Source organism: Benincasa hispida, chromosome 6 (assembly GCF_027475165.1).
Source record: "Benincasa hispida cultivar pf3 chromosome 6, pf3_genome.v1.1, whole genome shotgun sequence".
NCBI classification, from domain to species: Eukaryota; Viridiplantae; Streptophyta; class Magnoliopsida; order Cucurbitales; family Cucurbitaceae; genus Benincasa; species Benincasa hispida.
The window spans coordinates 42,545,760-42,564,295 of record NC_143483.1 but is presented as its reverse complement, the minus strand read 5'-3'; the positions used below and the strand labels follow the sequence as shown (position 1 = coordinate 42,564,295).

Sequence of the window (18,536 nt, the reverse complement as noted above, 5' to 3'; positions counted from 1 at the left end):
CCTTGTTTGTATTAATATCCTCTTTCTTTGAATTAGTAGTGAGACGTATACTACGGGAGGCAACACTGGGGAATTTTTTGCAATGGGTGAAAGCCTGACGGAACAATGCCATGTGGAGGTAGAAGGCCTACAGGCCGTGAACTTCTTTTCCCGTAGAAGAAATAATGATGGTATCTGGGGAATAAGCATCAACTAACTCTGTGCCAGTAGCTGCGGTAATACAGAGGATGCAAGTATTAACTGAAATGATTTGGCGTAAAGCGTTCGTAGGTGGCTTTTTAAGTTTGTCGTCAAACCCCATGGCTCAACCCTGTATAGACAATAGAAACTACCAAGCTGGAGTAGCTGTAAGGCACCTTTTCGCCATAAAAGAAAGTCCAATATGGTTGGAAATGCAAAACTTTAGCTCTATGAAGACTAAAAAATGACCGGAAATGTAACAAGTTTGTGAGATTGGATTGAAGGAATGATAAAAGGAATTGGCAATCACTAGCTTTCCGCTAAGACTAGGGAAGCAGACCCTTCAGTGGTATACTTGATGGACCCAGTGGCATACATCGTAGGAAAGGAAAATACTAATCACTTGTTTGAAGCTCCTGAGTCTCGAGGCCCCTTATATCCTTTTCCAAATCTCAGAAGATCCACACTCATTGAGATATTTTTCTCTTATGGTTCCTATTTTATCTTACCTATTGAGCTTGAGCACAAGCCTTTCAAAAATCTAAAAAATCATGTGTTAAGTGAAGCAGGAAACATTCACGAAGATTCAAGGATTTTTGCCGACTCAAGCTGGCAATCCTTATTAGTCAAGCTTTGGCTCCCCAACAGGAATTGGATCTGTCCAAAGGGAAACAAATTCTCAATCTCAACCTATATTTATTTGAAGTGGTTTTGTTTTCATATATGGCCGATCTCAGTGTTTTTACCTTTTACTATATATATATATATATCAACAATACGTGGGGTGAAGAATCGACTCTCTGACTTCAAGGTTGATAGTATAAACACACTACAAATTGAGGTTTGCTCATTTTGGCTAGTTCAATAGTGCTAGTTTGTTGCTACGTGCCATGCTCGTGTTTAAATTTTTAAAATATAAGTTTATATGTGTTTATATATATATATATATATATTGATAATTATGTTATTCGTTTAATGAATTTAATCCTATATTTTATATTTGGCGGTTAATACTTTTGAAAAGTTTATTAAACTAATTTATTAAAATAATTTCCACTAATTCGAATAATATATTGAAACTTTCCATTTATTTAAATCTTTACGTTAACACTAATACAAAAAGATAAATTAAAAAACAAATCGATGTTGGTTTGCAAAAATGATTCACTACCCTCTTTCTCTTTCATTACAAAATGAAAGACAAAATAAAAATACATTTGATTTCACTGTAAATAGATAATAAAGGAAATCAATGTAAATTGTTAGCTAGTACGAAAAAAATATATAGAATTTATTTCAAATGTTTTTTGTATGTGCATCCATTATACAAAATCTAAGTCGTAGGGAAACTATATATAAATTAATAATCGTCTTTAATTTATAGATAATTAATCACACTATATTAGAGAATATGCTATCTTGTTAATATATCTAAATTTCTTATTTTCATACAAAATCTAATAATTAAGATACGGTAAAATAATCTTAAATAAACTCATTTATTTTAATTTTAATAAAGAGAAATTTTCACAAATAGAAAAAATGTCAAATTTTTTACAGAAACAACGTCTATATCGCTAATAGATACTAATATACTTCTACCAACGTCTATCAATGATAGACTTCTATTAGTTTCTATCACTAATAGACACTGATAGACTTCTATCAATGCCTTCTTCTCCACCGCTCTCTCCTCCGGCTCGTCGACCTCCACCGCCGAGAAGCTTTAGAAGGCCATCCATATCCTTGAATCACAACTTCGCCAATGAGGTCCTCTCTCGCCACAATGATCTACTCTCTCAACTTTCATCTCTCAAGCACGCTGAAAATGCCCTCTCCACTGTTTGATCCAGTGTGTCCTCCCTCAAATCCACCATATGTCACATTCGATCGAAGTTTTCAGAACCTAGCAATGTCATTTCTATCAAGACTATTTAGTTCTCCAATTTTCATCAAACTATCGAGCTTCTTCTGCATATGATATGTGCCATTTATTTGTCGAAGAAGCTCAAGGACCTTGCTTCTGCATCTGCTGATGAGTCGAAGAAGTTGGATCTTGCTAACGTCGCCCAACTGCACTACTAGATCTCGAGCCCTTGTAATGAGTTTGACCATGAGTTGAAATGGGTTAAAGAAATTGGGAATAAATTAAGAAACGAGCCTATGAAGGTTTTGGAGAGAGGAATGAAGAGTCTAAATCAAATTAAGGCGGGGACTGGTTTGTAGGTTTTGGAGAGAGGAATGAAGGGTCTAAATCCAAAGAGTCAGAGGCGGGGAAGACGAAGAAAAGGAAGAGGAAGAAGCGAGAAGATGAGTAAATTTTACTATTTTGTGTAAATATTTTCTATTTTTAAAAATATCCCTTCAATAAAATAAAATTTAGTAAAGAATTCATAAATCATTCAATTAATTTAGAGCTTATTTGCATCTCCAAACTATAACTAATTTTAATTTATTAATAACTTTTTTTTTGGTATATGTATTTCATCCTAGAAGATTAAAATTAAGGAAAATAACACAAAATATGGGAATAAGAAGTTAAAAAAAAAACTTTTTTGAAGCAAAAATACTTGAATGCTACCATTTTTTTAAAAAATATATATTTTAAAAACTATTTAAACATTTTTATAAAAATTGATGAAAATACACTCTAAAATCCATTTTGAGTGATTGTTTAACATTTCAATTTTTTAAAAATAATTTTTAAATTAAACACTTAAAAATGCATTCCAAACACATTATAACTCTAACAAGGTTGAAAATTGCGATAAAGTTAAACTACACATTGAAGAAAAAAGGAAAAAAATGAAAATCCATTGTTTTTAAATCACCATATTTAGATAAAACTTCAAAAAAAGAACCTTTCTAGGGTTTGATTTGATATTTACAAAAACGAGCCCTAAATTTTCTACGTGTCATATTTTGATTTGTTGCAATCAGATTCCAACGCAAGGGGTGATAAACAGGATGAAAATACTGTTTTCTCCTTAAACTCAACACGTGGCACTCATCCGTTGGTCAAAATCATCCAGAATTCTCCGACAGGGAGAAGCAATACTCAAGTGTGACGCGCCACCGTAATCGCACATACACCCGACAAATTAAAAAAAAGGAAAAAAGAAAAAGAAAAAGACTTCTGTAGGGTTTAATACTGGCTCCTTCGCCTCACACTCTCTTTCTCTTTCGCAGAAGCCGTGCTAACGCGCGAAGGCTCTGCAAATTAATCTCCTCCCGTCCCAATCCCTCGATCCTTCGCCTTCTCTCGAGGAATTTTCCACGATTTTGTTTCTCAAAATTCGGTTTAGAAACTGATTGTTGTTTGGATCTCTTTGGAATCGCGTTTTTCTCGGTGGCTTCCGAATGGCTGACGGGGTTGTTTTCAAACCGGGCTTTGATGATAATCAGTCGGATTGTCCTGAGACATCGACTGATTTAGTGTTTTCTCTGTTTCAGAAGAGGGTGGAATATGTTCCGGCTAGGAGAACTTTCAAGGGGTTTGATAACGGCGGCGGCGATTTTGAACTCACGACGCTAAACCCCAGTAGCTCGTTTGGTCAGAAATCTGGTTCTAATGTGGATCATACAGCTCCAAAGGGGAAAAAATTAGATGGGTCTGAGCTTTTGGAGAATGGGTTGGACCCCGAGCTCAGTTTCGAGATCACCTTTCGCCGAATTGTAAGTGGCTCCATGACTTATTTTGAGGTTGTGTCATTATGTGTTGGTTTTAAGACTTTTGGCAAATTGTTTGATTGATTGATATGTATCCATTTATTTTAATTTTATCAGTTTTTGGTTTGGAGCCAGGTTTGATGTAGGCTGGGCATTCTCTCTTCTTTTCATTGTACTCTGTTCAGTGGCTTTATGCTCTGTCTATTTGTAGTTTAGAGTATATCTTCAGAATTCTTGAAAACTGCCGTTTTGAATCTCATGCTCATTGTAATGCTAATTTCGGACAAATTGGTTTTGTTGCTGCCTTGCTTTTCTTGCTCCCTAATCTTGCTGATTACTCTATAATCTATTCCTTTTGCATTCTTCGTTATATGTATTTCTTACCAGAATTATATACCATATTCTTTAATTGCAAGTAAACGTATCATACATGTTGTTTTCTAGTTTTCATTGAATACTTTTTCCTACATAGTTGAGGAATTCATGGTCTTTCTGGATGGGCTACGGTCCAGAGCATTGTAATTAGTAGTTTACTTACCATTTTCGTTCCTATCTTTTTTTTTACTATCAACTTTTATGCAATTGGTATACTTTCCTTCTATGTTTATGTTTGTTATTAATAGCCACGAAAAATCAACATTACATTTCCACACTGCTCATTTTGCAAATACATTTTTGAACCTCGGATGTGTATGATTTGTCTCCTTAAATTTCTAAATGCATATCTTTTGTTTTGTATTTTTTGGCAAATAAGGTTATTTTCTTTTCACTTCAGTTAATTTAGGTGGCTCGTGATTCTTTATTGCGCTTGCCATGTTATTTTCTCAAGTCTGAATATCCACTTTTTACCTCCGGAATCAAACTTAAGGACTATGGGGTTACCTATCGCAGGGTGCTGGTTTGCAAAATCTTGGGAACACCTGTTTTCTCAACTCAGTGTTGCAGTGTTTGACATATACAGAGCCTCTGGCTGCATATCTTCAAAGCGGGAAGCATCAAAATTCTTGTATGTTACTCTGTTTTCACCTCGTGCTAAAATTTTGGCACAACGAATTTGCATATGATTTAAAATTTTATAGATTTGATAGAATTTTGAACAGGAAGACATTAATGACTGCTTTTTTACTAATGGCTTGTGAGGTATATTATATGCATAGTTCTATACTACTTTAAAAATCGTGGGCAGCATATAATTTAGTACAATAAATGTGGGGTGGGGATTTGAACGCCTAACTATAAGGAAAGATCTGATGGCTGAACTGCTAAGTTATGCTTATGTTGACAGTCATGCTTTAAATTTATGCTAAGGTTGTATTCCTTAATTCGATTTAGGCCATGTTTGTTTCCTTGAAAACATAATCCATCAATGGTAATCTAAAAAGTGGACCCATTTGATTACATTTGTTGTTGTTTATGTGTGTTCTGTAATCCTAATGAAATATGGGGCCCACAGTCAAATCTGTAATCAACAAATGCAATTTGATTGCGAAACTGAGGATGATCAATTTTGTTGTATTTGGAAATTACGTGGGACCTAAATACTGTTACTATTACCGTAGGAGAATTATGAATTTGTCATAATTATTGTTATCGTTAGTGATTGGCCCTAAACGTAACGATAACGGTAAGAAGACAATGATACCGGACAATGCAAAGTAAACAGTCTCAATCATAATCAAATTACTTTTGCAAAAATGCCTAAGGGCTTGTTTGGGAGGCTTGAATGTAATCAAGATTACTAGGAATCAGGATTATGATGAAATGTTAAAACCGATGTTGAAATGGGATCACGAAGTGCGAAAAGCGTGAAAACGGTGGGAAGAAGGGAATGTAATAGGGACTACAAACTATACAAACTGGGCCCAAAGCTCTCAATCCAAATGTTGACTTGGGATTACAACCCATTACAAACCCGTTACATTATAAGCTCCCAAACAGCCCTTAAACAAACGTCAACAAAAGCAATCCAATTATATTTGCGATTGAGTCCCATTACGATTGATATATCAATGGAATCCCATTATGATTACACCAATTATGATTACGGATTGGTAAACATGCCCTTGAATCCAGTTCCCAATTATCTTGAGCTGGTATGATGTATTCTCTGTAAGCTAGCGTCTAAAAGTGACAAGCAGAAATACAAATAATGCAACCTGTCCTTCTATGCAAAATTTGGACTTATACACATGGGAGGATAGGAATAGGATAACAAGCTAATATGCTCTTTTTCTTGTCTGCATTAAAATTTTTATGCTTGGTTTTACTTGTCTAATTCAGTTTCCTAATTTGTGAAGGCCATGTAGCTGGATTCTGTGCTCTATGTGCCATCCAGAAGCATGTCAGCCGTGCTTTGCAGTCGAGTGGGAGAATATTAGCACCAAAGGATCTTGTTTCTAATTTGCGATGTATCCTTATCATTCACTATACTATAGTCATTTTAATTTTTTAGTGTTTTGTTTGAGATCTTTGAAAATGGTTAACTGTATCAATAACGGATAGGGGAAAAAAAGGTTAAGAGGAACTTTTGTTATGTTCTTCACATTGGATTTGTTAATTTCTTAACCATGCTCTTAGGTATATCTCGTAACTTCAGAAATGCTAGACAAGAAGATGCTCATGAGTACATGGTAAACTTGCTGGAATCGATGCATAAGTGTTGCTTGCCTTTAGGCCTGCCAAGTGAATCTCCTAGTGCCTATGAGAAGAGTTTGGTACACAAGATTTTTGGTGGTCGCCTCCGAAGTCAGGTAACATATTATTTACGATCAGTCAATGACTTGAAATGGTGGAAAGAGGAATAATGTCTTAAGGTGGCATCGTCCTCTATGTTAACTATTCTGTGACGTGATGGCTGTACATCATTTCAGGTCAAATGCATGCAATGTTCTTTTTGCTCCAACAAATTTGATCCATTTTTAGATCTAAGTCTGGACATAGTGAAGGCTGATTCTATTTATAAAGCATTTAAAAACTTCACCACTCCTGAGCTATTGGATGGAGGGGAAAGGCAGTATCAATGTCAACGATGCAAGCAAAAAGTTAAGGCTCTTAAGCAGTTCACAGTTCACAAGGCACCTTATGTCTTAACTATTCATCTCAAACGATTTCAGTCATACAATCTCGAAGAAAAGATCCACAAAAAGATTCATTTTGGTCCTACGTTAGATCTGACACCTTTTGTCAGTGGTTCCTATGCTGTAAGCTTCTCATACATACACATTTGATCTCATTTGGCTGTTGTTGACTTGCTAGCTGTTTATTGTATTGTGCATCATTAGCTTAATAATAGTATGCTGTTGGAAGCCTAACTATTCAATTTCCAATAAAAAACTTAATCATTCAATTACTACATGATATTTGTATTTTAATTCTAACTAAGTTCAATCGTACATAATGTTCTCCAACAAAGGCTTCTGCAATTTCATGCACATTTTTATGGAAATTTATGTTTTCAGCTTCTAGTTCTAGCTGATTGCTGGATCGCTGCTAGGATAATACATCTGTAGCTAGCTTACACATGAAGAGGGAGAAAAGAGTTTATGTGGAACTTCTTGGGATAAAGAAAATGAATGAGAAGTGTGTTAGACTCTGGATTTTGGAACACATTGCCTTTTCTATTTGCCTTCTTTCATTATGACAGTGATACTCTTCTATAAGAATTTGTTCCATGCTTGTTAAACATACCTTTCCTATGATGTCTTGGTAGGTATTTTATTTTCTGAGCTTGTTGTAGTGCATTAAGGTGTTGTGTTGATGATCAAATATTTATATGACTGTATTGTTAATCATGAAAAGTTAGCATTAAAGGGGGGTTTGGTGCTGTCATAGTACAATGACTACATCAAGTTACCATTGTTTTTGTCTACTCAAATTTGGGATGTTCTAAAATGTATAATAGTCATATCCCTTGAACCTGTGCTTTATGTTTTGGCTTTCTTTATCTGTAGCTTTATGTGCTTATGCATTCTTAAGGTTTTACTGAGCTTCTTGCATTGCCAGGATGGAGCCTTGAAGTACACTCTTTATGGGGTTCTGGTCCATCATGGTGGTAGCACCCGTAGTGGTCACTATTATTGTTATGTTCGAACATCCAGTGCGATGTGGTATGCCCTTGATGACAATCGGGTATGTGATATAAAGTTAATGGTTCTACCCGAGTGAACTGTGTTGTTTTCTTTTCATGAAATGTGAATAATTAAGAGATGAAATTTCTATCTGAACTTAAATTGAATTCATTTGCGTGTCACAGGTTTCACATGTTGGTGATAGGACAGTTTATGAGCAGCAGGCATACATGTTATTTTATGTACGGGACCGAAGAAAAGTTGTTCCAAAGAAACCTGTTGATGTTGCTTTGAAAGAGAATATGAGAACATCTACCAATTTAAACAGAACTGATTCCATTGTCAACCGAGATTTGAAGGATAACCGTGTACAAAATTGTACATTTAAAAAGAAATTAAATGAACCTATCAATGATGGATTGATAAAAGAGTCAAAAGACTCATCAAACGAAGGTCCATCAAAAACAATTTCAAATAAACCATCTGTCCAGATAGAAACTGAACTAGCAAGTAAAGGGTGCTTGGTACCTGAGACAGTATCCATGGCAATATCTTCGAAGGAAGTCTCACCACAGAAAACATCTAACAAGGATATTGTTCCAAACTCAAGTTCAGCAGTAAATTTACCAATGTTACCCAGATGTATGAACAGTAACTTACATGTTACTAGTTCCGAAAGCTCTTTGGCCAAAGTAGATCATATAGATATCAACCATGTCGACAGAGGCTTGGGTGTCCAAGTTTCTACTTCTCTCAATCTAATTGATGCCAACACATCTGCCATCCTGCAGGCTGTAAGTTTATGATTCGTTTGCATTTCTTTCAGGTTGGAGTATTTGTTGCCAATTTGATTTGCAAAAAACCGATTTTGTTAAGAAGCTTTTGGTTTCACGTGCAGAATGATAATGCTGCTTCAACCCAAGAGTCTGGCTGTAAAACGTTAGAGAAATCTGACCCTGAAATATTACCAAGTCAACAAATGTTGGAAAGTAGCAAGGTGCATCTTTATATTCCATTGAAATGCCTCAGCCTTCAACACAATGTTAGTTGCCTTGTTTCTTCAACTTATTCTCGTTCATCTTTTTCCCAGTTTGGTGATTCAAATCACATTTCTGTTGGTAACTCGACTTCTGGGGATGTTTCTAATTGTAAAAAGTTGATGCCTGATGAGTCAAATAAAATATCAAGTTCAACTATGGTAGAGGGACCTTTACTTTCAAAAACTCTTGATTCCAAGCATGGCAGGAGATTGAAAAGAAAACATTTGAAGTACCATTTGGGAAGCTTGCATCTCAGCTCAAACATTCTTTTCAAGGCATCTTTAAGCCTGTGTAAGAAAAAGAAACATAGAAGGAAAAAATGCCGATCTGCAGTCTTCAAATGTCCCACTGGGGGAAGTTTGTTCAGTAGAGATGACATGTCATCTGATTTTGGCCCATCTACATCTGAGAAATCCAAATCTGTTTACTCGATCTCAACTTGCAAGGCCAGGAATAAGTCTAAGCATGGTTTTAGAGACAGTAATGGTAGTTCTGCAAGGAAAGAAGATCTTAAAGTGGAGTTGCCGACTGATATAGTTGATAAAGAAAGTGGAAAGAGAAGGACAGAGGCAGGTTCTGCCCCTGCAACCATGAATCAAATGAACTGTAGCACTGACTCTTTCATAGTGGCTAATCACAATGACTCCATCAAAGCAATTTATCCAAAAGATAGAAAAAGAAGTGTTAATCAAGATGGCTTGCATCATGTTCATACCAACGGTTTTCAAAATACAGTTGGTAAGCAATTTCCTACATGTTCCTGCATTTTCTTTTTGTTATGCTTTAGGTCTGGAAACATTTTTCTCTGACGCTTGTAATGAACCAGTTTTAATTGCATGACCTTCTTGCTATATGATATGTAAATTCTACTTCATTCGAGAAATTCTAACCTTTGCTGTGGTAATATTTCTTATATTTCAAAACATTGTAGATCTATCAGAAATGATGCCTTTTAGACTGGGTCTTAAGATATCTGTTATGCACCTTGACCTCTGGAAAGGTGTTCTTTAACCATATTCACATTTATATTGTTATACACGAGCAATCTGAATCTCATTTTAAAATAGGTTATTCAGTTGAGCACTCCCAGGTTTTGATAATTTCCCTTTTGTAACTTTCCTTTGTTATGATTGAATGACCGACCTTTATTAGACTCAATCCAAACATTGCACATTTTTTCTTCAGCAAGGGCATATTTTGCAGTAATTCAGGGCAATCTTATGAAGCGTTACTCTTCTATTTCTGATGGGAAGATCAAGTGTTGTGCTTTATAATCCTATTAATTTTTTTTCCTACGAGTAATACTATAATACTATTGATTGCAGATGCTGAGACTTTTTACAACTTATTTATATTTCTAATGAGTCAAAAATTGTTTTTATTGCAGTCGAGCAGTGGAATGGGATAGACATGCCTTCATCTGAGAATGGGTTCACTGGTACAGAGAATATTAGCATCGGCTATGTTGCAGATGAATGGTGAGTAAAAAATTTCTCATTGACCTTTTTCTTATTTACTAATGGCTTTGTCAGTTGATTATAGTCCGCTCAAGGGGAAGAAAGTTATGAAGTTGCAAGCTATAGTGACCTTTATTTCAATTTTTTTTCTTGAATATATAGGCATTTAATTAATTTAAAGGGATATCTTTAACCTGTATTTATCTGACAGATACAATAGTCTGTTACCATTTCAATATGATCAATACGAACGTTTGGATTGCTTTTCAATATTCTCATAACTAGATTTACTACTGTTTCTTTTTGTGCTTGTTTTAGAAAGAATGTGTTAACAGCCCAAAGTGGTCAAATTATACTCCCTCTTGCGAGAAAAGGAAGTTTTTGTGGTGAGAGTTTGTGCCATTTAGTGGAGGCTTTGGAAAGAAGGAACAATAGGATCTATAGGGAGCGGGAGAGATTTTTGGATGTTTGGTCTCTTGCTCGATTCTATAATTCTTTGTGGACTTCGATTACAGTACTCTTTTAGTCGGTAGGTCTTATTTTACTTGATTGGAGGCCGCATTTGTAGGTTGCCTCAGTCTTTTGTGGGCTCTCATTTTTCTTTGTTCCTTGTATTTCTTTATTTTTTCTCAATGAAAGCTTAGTTCTCGTTAAAAAGAAACTTAAACGCATGCACAAAAGATAGTATAGATGAAGAGATATTAGCAAAAGGGAAGTTAAGTTTCCAACTCCTAATTATACCGCTTTCTTATATAGAAAACTGCTAAGAAATGTAAGATATTTTGACGATGTTTCTATATGCCAAATTTTATAGGGACGAAGAATACGATCAAGGGAAGAGGAAGAAGATCCGACAATTCAAACACTCATTTGGTGGACCAAATCCTTTCCAAGAGATTGCTACCAAAAAATCACAGTTAAAGAAGCTAAAGCTGGAAAGATCTGGATCTGCAAACGAACCATTTAGGATATGAAGAAAATACGATGTGCCCCGCAGGCTGTAAGTAAGTTCTTACTTGACTTAACTTGCGGGTACTTCTACCAATTTTGATGTAGCATTCTTCTTGGGCTCCATTGATTAAGTGTTGTTATTTTCCCCTTGGGAAAAGAGGGTAGTATTTTAGATGTTTTATATGAATTTAACTCCCTGTTCCTAATATTACTGCAAGAGAATGAGCCAGATAATTGTGTAACTTGGAGATTATTCTATCAAGAATCAGTATGAGTTTTCTGTTTCATGTTTTTCCAAAACAAACTCTTATAATTTGGAAGTTCAAATCTCTATGAAACTGGCTGAAAATGATGTCTTGTTCTATTTTGAAGTATTCAGTCTGTTTTATTTTCAATTTATAACTTTGAAAGTTTTTCTGACTCTTTCTTTGCTGGCACTGTGGCACATTAGGAATTGTGCATAGACATTAAAGATAAATTTATTATCTTTATTGTCTAATGTGCTTTTGATCTAACTGACATCTTTTTAATAAAAAGAATTAAAATATTAGATTGTGGATTAATCCTAATAGTATCTTAAGTTTTCAATTTTGTTAAATAAGTTTGTGAATTTTACAAGATGTCAAATAGGTTAAAAGATTTATTAGATATAAAGTTAACATCATCATACAATTAAATTTAGAGATATATTAAATACAAAATTAAAGATTCAAAGGTCTATTAGTTACGTTCTAAAATTTAAAGGCTTATTAGTTAATATTCGGCTTATTAGTTACATGAATATTGAGTTTAGTAGACTTGAACTTGTAATTTTTTTTAAATTAAGTGGTGCTGGGACCGACCTATCTATTATATTGTAATATATATATTTGAAACTGAATATCATAAGAGCCAACCAAGACAAAGAAAAAAAGGGGAAAAGAAATTATATTATATATTATGTGTTAATTGATTTGTTAGGTTGATTGTAACTCAAGTTGAGTGCAAGGAACTTGCTGATCATTTGATAAGATTTGATAAGATCCTAAAATCAACGTTGAAAAAACAATCGATCAAGACATATATAAGCAATCATTGATTTCAGTATCACTACAAATTTTAATCTATTTGAAGAACCACATCCTACTTTTCAATTTCAATGTAATCTGTCCACTTTAATTGATGTCTTATCTCGATTTAATATCAAATGTAAATTAATTTTGATCAAATCAATTATACTAACTTAGTTTAATCGTCCTTTCAATATCAATTTATTCATTATCTTGAAAAATTGAGTTCGTATTCATATTTAGTTGATCTTTTGTTTTGTTATGATAATAATTCAATGGTAAATTATTATTTTAGTTTTCATTGGTTCACTTTTAGTACTTGCAATTTAAAATTTCAATTTTAATCTTTGCACTTTCAATAAATCGTAAATTTAGTCTGATAAATTTAAATTTTTTTATTTAAAATTTTCTAAATAATTATAATAATTTTATTCAAGGAAATATATATATATGAAAATCTTTTTAGAATTTAAAGTTAAATTGTTAATAGATATAATTTTTTTTAACCAATAATAAATTAGTGCTAGAGACTAAATTTAAGATTTATTAATCGATTGAAAGTACATAACCTAAATTAGACGATTGAAAATACAAAGAATAAAATTAACTGCAAAGTAAATGGACCAAAATTGTATTTTGGCCTAATTTTTGAGCTCATTGCATGTCATGCCCGTCCCGAGCTTACCTCTTTTACTCAGAAGAAGGCATGAAGACGACAGATACAAACCTTTTGTGATACCTACTGCTTGTCTCTATTGATTTAGCTTTAGCTCAAAATTAACCGAAGATAAAATTAACTTCAAGTTTTCATACATTAGAAATAAAAGTTCATATAGTTTAATAGATTTTACAAATCATTTGCCCAACCCATTCCTAATAACTAAATAAGACATTTAACTCATGGCAAACCTCGTCTTCACGTAGCAACCCCAGACTCTTTTACTACCTGCGAAGGAAATCATAATAGAAAAGAATGAGTTAAAAGCCCAGTGAGTGGTAATCAAATTACAAAATCTCTTTCAACCCTTAGAGCAAGGGTTCAATAACAGCATATCAACACCACGAGGTTTCTACTCAAACCTCAGGCTTGTATGTATCTGTTTCCTGTTATCCCTACACACACATAGACAATTAGCCATATTTCCCTACGTGCACATAGCTCCACCTCGTGTAGGCTCAGAAGCTAGACCCGTTGGTCCTCTAACCATCCCATATGAGGTTCTTCTCATAGACTTAGGAACTAGGTCGTTACGACCCCCTGCCCATCCCGTACGAATCCATCATAGGCTCAAAAGCTAGGCTCTAAGACCCCCTAACCATCCCGTGTGCTGTATTCTTTTATCATCATATAAATTACACAAACACAAATATGGAATATAAACACATTTATAGAAATACCACTCACAACTTGCTGGTTTTTCCCTTCTTCTTAGCCTTCTGCCTTCTTAGCATCTCATGTTTAGGGCTAGAATAACCTTAGAATACCTTCTTGGTCCTAAACTTAGCTTACTCACTCTTAATAAACGTGAAACTAGGCCTTTGAATAACCTAGGACAGTTGTGGACACAAGGTTGATCTTCCTCAGCCTAGTTGGACGCCTGGTTTGTGCTCCCAACGATTAGATGAAGACTCCAATGCCTAGATGGTTAATCTCAATGCATAGCCACTCCAGCTCAACACATGAACCTCCCTTAAAACCCTAATTCTCTCAAACTCTCCTTTTTTTAGTCTTCCTCGAGAGAACTTTGAGTTGTGTGGTGAGAGGTGACTCCTTGGGGGGTATCTATAGGCTAACTCAACCCATCCTTGTCAGCAACTCTAAGCTCTCAACTCATGGCACCTCCTTTTGCATGAAAATTCTAAGTGTCAACACCATGCAAGGTCCAATACAAAGGTTCTTGATACCTTAAACTTGCATGCAAGTCTTAGGTGTCTACACCATGCATAGGCCAATGCAACCCTCTGAGATGTCAATCCAACACTTTGCATGCTCTTTGCTTGTCTCCTAGGCGTCCACCTCCTTCTTGGCTTAGCCAAGACTTCATTTGATTAAGCCACGTGCCTCACTTTGCTGTCAACTTGACTTTACTCCTTAAGGAACTCATCTCCAACGCATAGGTTCTCCAAAAATGTCTAAAAACTTCCTTACTATGCGTCCATAGTGGTGCTCAAGCATACCTCATTTGGTTTGGGTATCCAAAGCCATTCTCTTGAGGTTTATACTTCCCAAAGTAACTTTTTCAAATGTCTAACACATTGGTCCATGCGTCCAAACATGTATGTTCTCTCAAGGTATGCATTCACCATGTATCTCCTAGGGTTTCTTGGTGCACGTCTTCCTAAGTGGTTGCCTCATGCTTAAATCTTGCTCTTCATATGCCCAAATGGTATTCACATAGCTCTCTATGCATCCATTCCACCATTAATGCGTCTAACCCTCAAGTCCTTAGGGCATCATCCACTTATTGTGCCATATGTTGTCCAACACTTAGCCAAATTCTCAACTTGAACATACCATGCATTCACCATCAGTGTCCTATGCGTCCAACCCTATTTCCTCATTTGGTTGTGCAAGTTCAACGCATGGTTGTCCAATACTTAACCAATTCTTCCCTTATGAACTAAACTACGTGTCCACTTTTGCCTCTAGCACTTAGCCAATTTTTAGACCATGCTGTGAGTTCAAACTTCCCCTCTTAAGGTTCAGACACATGGCTCCCTTTTATCCTAAGTGTTTAGGCATACTTATCCCTTTTAAATACTTAAATATGCTCCCAGCCTTCCTTCCTAATACTTAACTAAATTTTGCTCCTTTTGGACCAACTCATGCCCTCAAGCTCTTCTAGGCCCGAAACATAGTTTGAACACTTTGCCAAAATTCTGACTCCAACCTACTATGCCCCCCAACACTTAGAAATTTTCCTAAATACCAATATGCTTCTCTAAAGCATAGTTCAGACACTTAGCCAAAATTTTACTTTTAAGGCTTCAAGTATGAGTTCATCCTTCAATCTTATGGGGTTTTGTGGAAGCCTGGGTGTCACATTGCATCTATAGCAATAAAATATTGAAAAAATAGCAAAACTTAAAATTAATTGAAAATATAGCAAAATTTACTTCCAGCTCATAAAAAATGTGCAAAATGCCATTGAAGGAACAAAAAAAAAAGTTGCCGGAGATATGGAATTCTCGATTTTTGAAGTATATCATTGATAGACTCTTTATATATATATATATATATAATTGATATCACTAATAATTACCTACGTTTTATCACCGACATGACTAGTATATGATATCACTAATATCTACCTGAGTTCTATCATGGATATTACTGATATACGAATTTCATCAATATCTACCTAAGTTATATCACTGATATCTATGCAAGTCATATCACCAATATCATTAGTATATCGCTGACATTTACCTAAATTATTGAAGGAGATCCTTGAGCGGAAGCGGATCGTCCAAATTCCATTAATTATTGAAAACATAATTTACAGTAAACATACAAGATATGCATTCAAAATAAATTACACAATGCTTGATACAAGAAAAAAGGTTCAAGATACATAACCCTTGAAGAACCTTTCTCTTCACCTATCCCTCGAACAATCACGAGCCTCGAACATAAACAACTCTTGAAGACCTTCTTCAAGAACTTCTCGAACTAAACATAGTAGACGCTACCACAATGAGCCTTTAGTATTCTTGGGGTGAGAACCCAAGAGTGGTGGACTCTAACTATTTTGGTTGGGAGGGATAATTTGAGTTTGGAGGAAGAAGATTGAGAAAACACACAGAACTTTTCTGCAACTTTCAATCGTTTAGCAATTCCAATGTTAGCCGTTTAGGAAGAAGAGAAAACACTTTTCTTTATTCCTCTTACCACAAAATCAATAACCACCTACTAAGATGATTGAAGAGAAAAGGTTGGGAAGTTATTATTCAAATAATAATAAAATAATATAAATAAATATGATAATTAACTTGTCATATTATATTTATATTAAATTATATGTTATATCAAATAAAACAAATAACCTATAGTTTTAATATTGTATCACGTATAATATAAACTATAGTTTTTTTTTCTCTATTTTATGGCATTTAATATAAATCATATTTATATTAAATTTAACAACTATGAATCACATTCATAGAAAAAATATTTGAATCTCATTTAAATATTTATTTTCTCCAATTAAACTATAATGTATCAAATACATTATAATAATTATATCATATATAATTGAAACAATTTAATTATATCATATATAATTAAATCCCTCTTATTAATTTGAATAATTCAAATTAACCCAAAAACTGATTCTCAACTAAATTCTTTTGAGTTACCAAGGGGACGTTGTGGACTTGTAACTTGAAGCTCCAATTGTACATGAATAATTAATTAAACTCTTTAATTACATTATCCACCATTCGTTAGTTGTGGACAGTCCACTAAAGACCGACAACTGCACCTTTCGTACTACAGATATATTTTTGTGTCTATTGGATATAACCAATCAGCCGTACGATGACCCTTCACAAATTGCTCGTAAGTACAATTAGGCCAAATTACCGTTTTGCCCCCGTAGCCAAATTACCATTTTGCCCCTGTAGTTATATCTAACTTCTTAAGTATCACTGATCCCTCTAATTAACAATAGATCATAGTTCCATTATGACTAAACCCTTCTCGGGCTAGGAGAAGGTGTTAGGAGAAGGTGTGGCGCCAAATTGTCCAAGACTCGGAATCAGCCCTTAAAGGAACAATTTATCTACTTATCCCTGTTTCGGGGAAGGAGTGAATTCCATCTTGTGTAGTTGTGTTTCCAGCTCCCCAATCAGACGAATCCCTAAAATGGTAGGCTTGTTGAGTTGGCGATCTGACCATTCTCACCCATACAAATCAAAGGACCGCCCTCATAGGCAGGAGTTTACAACCCACTTAAGATTCAAGTCATGTTACCTATGGTCATCCTGGTGAAATGAAAGTCTCTATTATGAATGGTATTATATAATGAGACCAAACATTTTGTGGTCTGGTCTTATATAAACTTCTTTGTATAGAATATCCCTACTTGTATGTCTAATATATGAATGATCAGGATCAGATCATTTGAGGCACTTTACAACAATTGTAATACCTATAAAACGGGCAATACTCACAGTGTCACCAGGATAAGGTACCCAACCTTATCCATCTGCTACAAATCATTTAGGTTATCACTTAAACATGATCCACCTATATGTCTCCACATACATGTTTAAGTTATAAAAATAATCTTGGATGTTAGTTTATTGGTTTGTAGTTAATGTAACTAAAATATCACATATTTTATAGACAAAGTGAATAAAATATCATATATTATTAATCACATAAGAGTTTGTTCATACAATGTTTACAAACTATAAGACCCTAAGAGATATAGGGCATCAACCTCAACAATTATAACGCTAATATACAAACTATGAACCCATTTGATAACGTTCCCGTTTCTCATTTCCTTTATAAAAAAATGCCAAATTTGAGAAATTAAGAAAAGTAGTTTCTTTCAGTTTTGTTTCTATTTGGTATGTATATTTAATGTTCAAATTTTATAATCAATCTTGAAAATTAGCTTATTGGTATTGAGACATCTATCAAAATGGTGGACTCCTCAAATCTTGGGTTTGAAATTCAACCTCATTAATTTTTTTAAAAAAATATTTTTAATTAAAGAGTAAAAGTAAACAGAACTTTCATAAGAATCAAAATTAACAATGAACATATCGAAAGAAGAAGCTGAATCACCACCACCACGCATATTAATGGAGAAGAGAGATGGAGATAGAAATATTATTTTAAAGATTTGCTAAATTTGCAAATCTTTTTTTAAAATTGCTATATTGACCTATTCTAGTTTTAATGGTTTTCAACTCTGTTAGTTTTTTTTTTTTTTTTTTTTCTTAATTTAAAAAAAAGATTTTTATTGAAGAAACCTTATTAGTCCTTGAGCTTCTTTCAAATGGTTGATTTGCAAATAACATGCTTTGTTCTATTTCTGAAGTTACTTTATTCTTTCATGGTACTTTTTGAGATCCCAAACTATTTATGACTCTACTTTAATATTTAAG

General features: G+C 34.3%; 1 protein-coding gene across 5 annotated transcripts; it reads left to right on the top strand.

Annotated features, from left to right (window-relative positions):
* The first annotated feature begins 3,265 nt into the window (after window positions 1-3,265).
* On the top strand, window positions 3,266-11,649 carry UBP23 (ubiquitin-specific protease 23). 5 transcript variants are annotated; one of them, XM_039033787.2, is made up of 12 exons: window positions 3,312-3,552; window positions 3,634-3,855; window positions 4,741-4,855; window positions 6,147-6,257; window positions 6,427-6,599; window positions 6,720-7,049; window positions 7,852-7,977; window positions 8,102-8,710; window positions 8,815-8,913; window positions 9,007-9,694; window positions 10,344-10,434; window positions 11,228-11,649. In XM_039033787.2, exons 1-12 carry the CDS (start codon window positions 3,541-3,543, stop codon window positions 11,385-11,387), a joined length of 2,736 nt encoding a protein of 911 aa, XP_038889715.2. In that variant the 5' UTR covers window positions 3,312-3,540; the 3' UTR covers window positions 11,388-11,649. The 5 variants fall into 5 exon arrangements, with proteins under 5 accessions (XP_038889714.2, XP_090170681.1, XP_038889715.2 ...); XM_039033786.2 differs by having other exon boundaries at window positions 3,266-3,855; XM_090314556.1 differs by having other exon boundaries at window positions 8,815-9,694.
* Window positions 11,650-18,536: the final 6,887 nt, after the last annotated feature.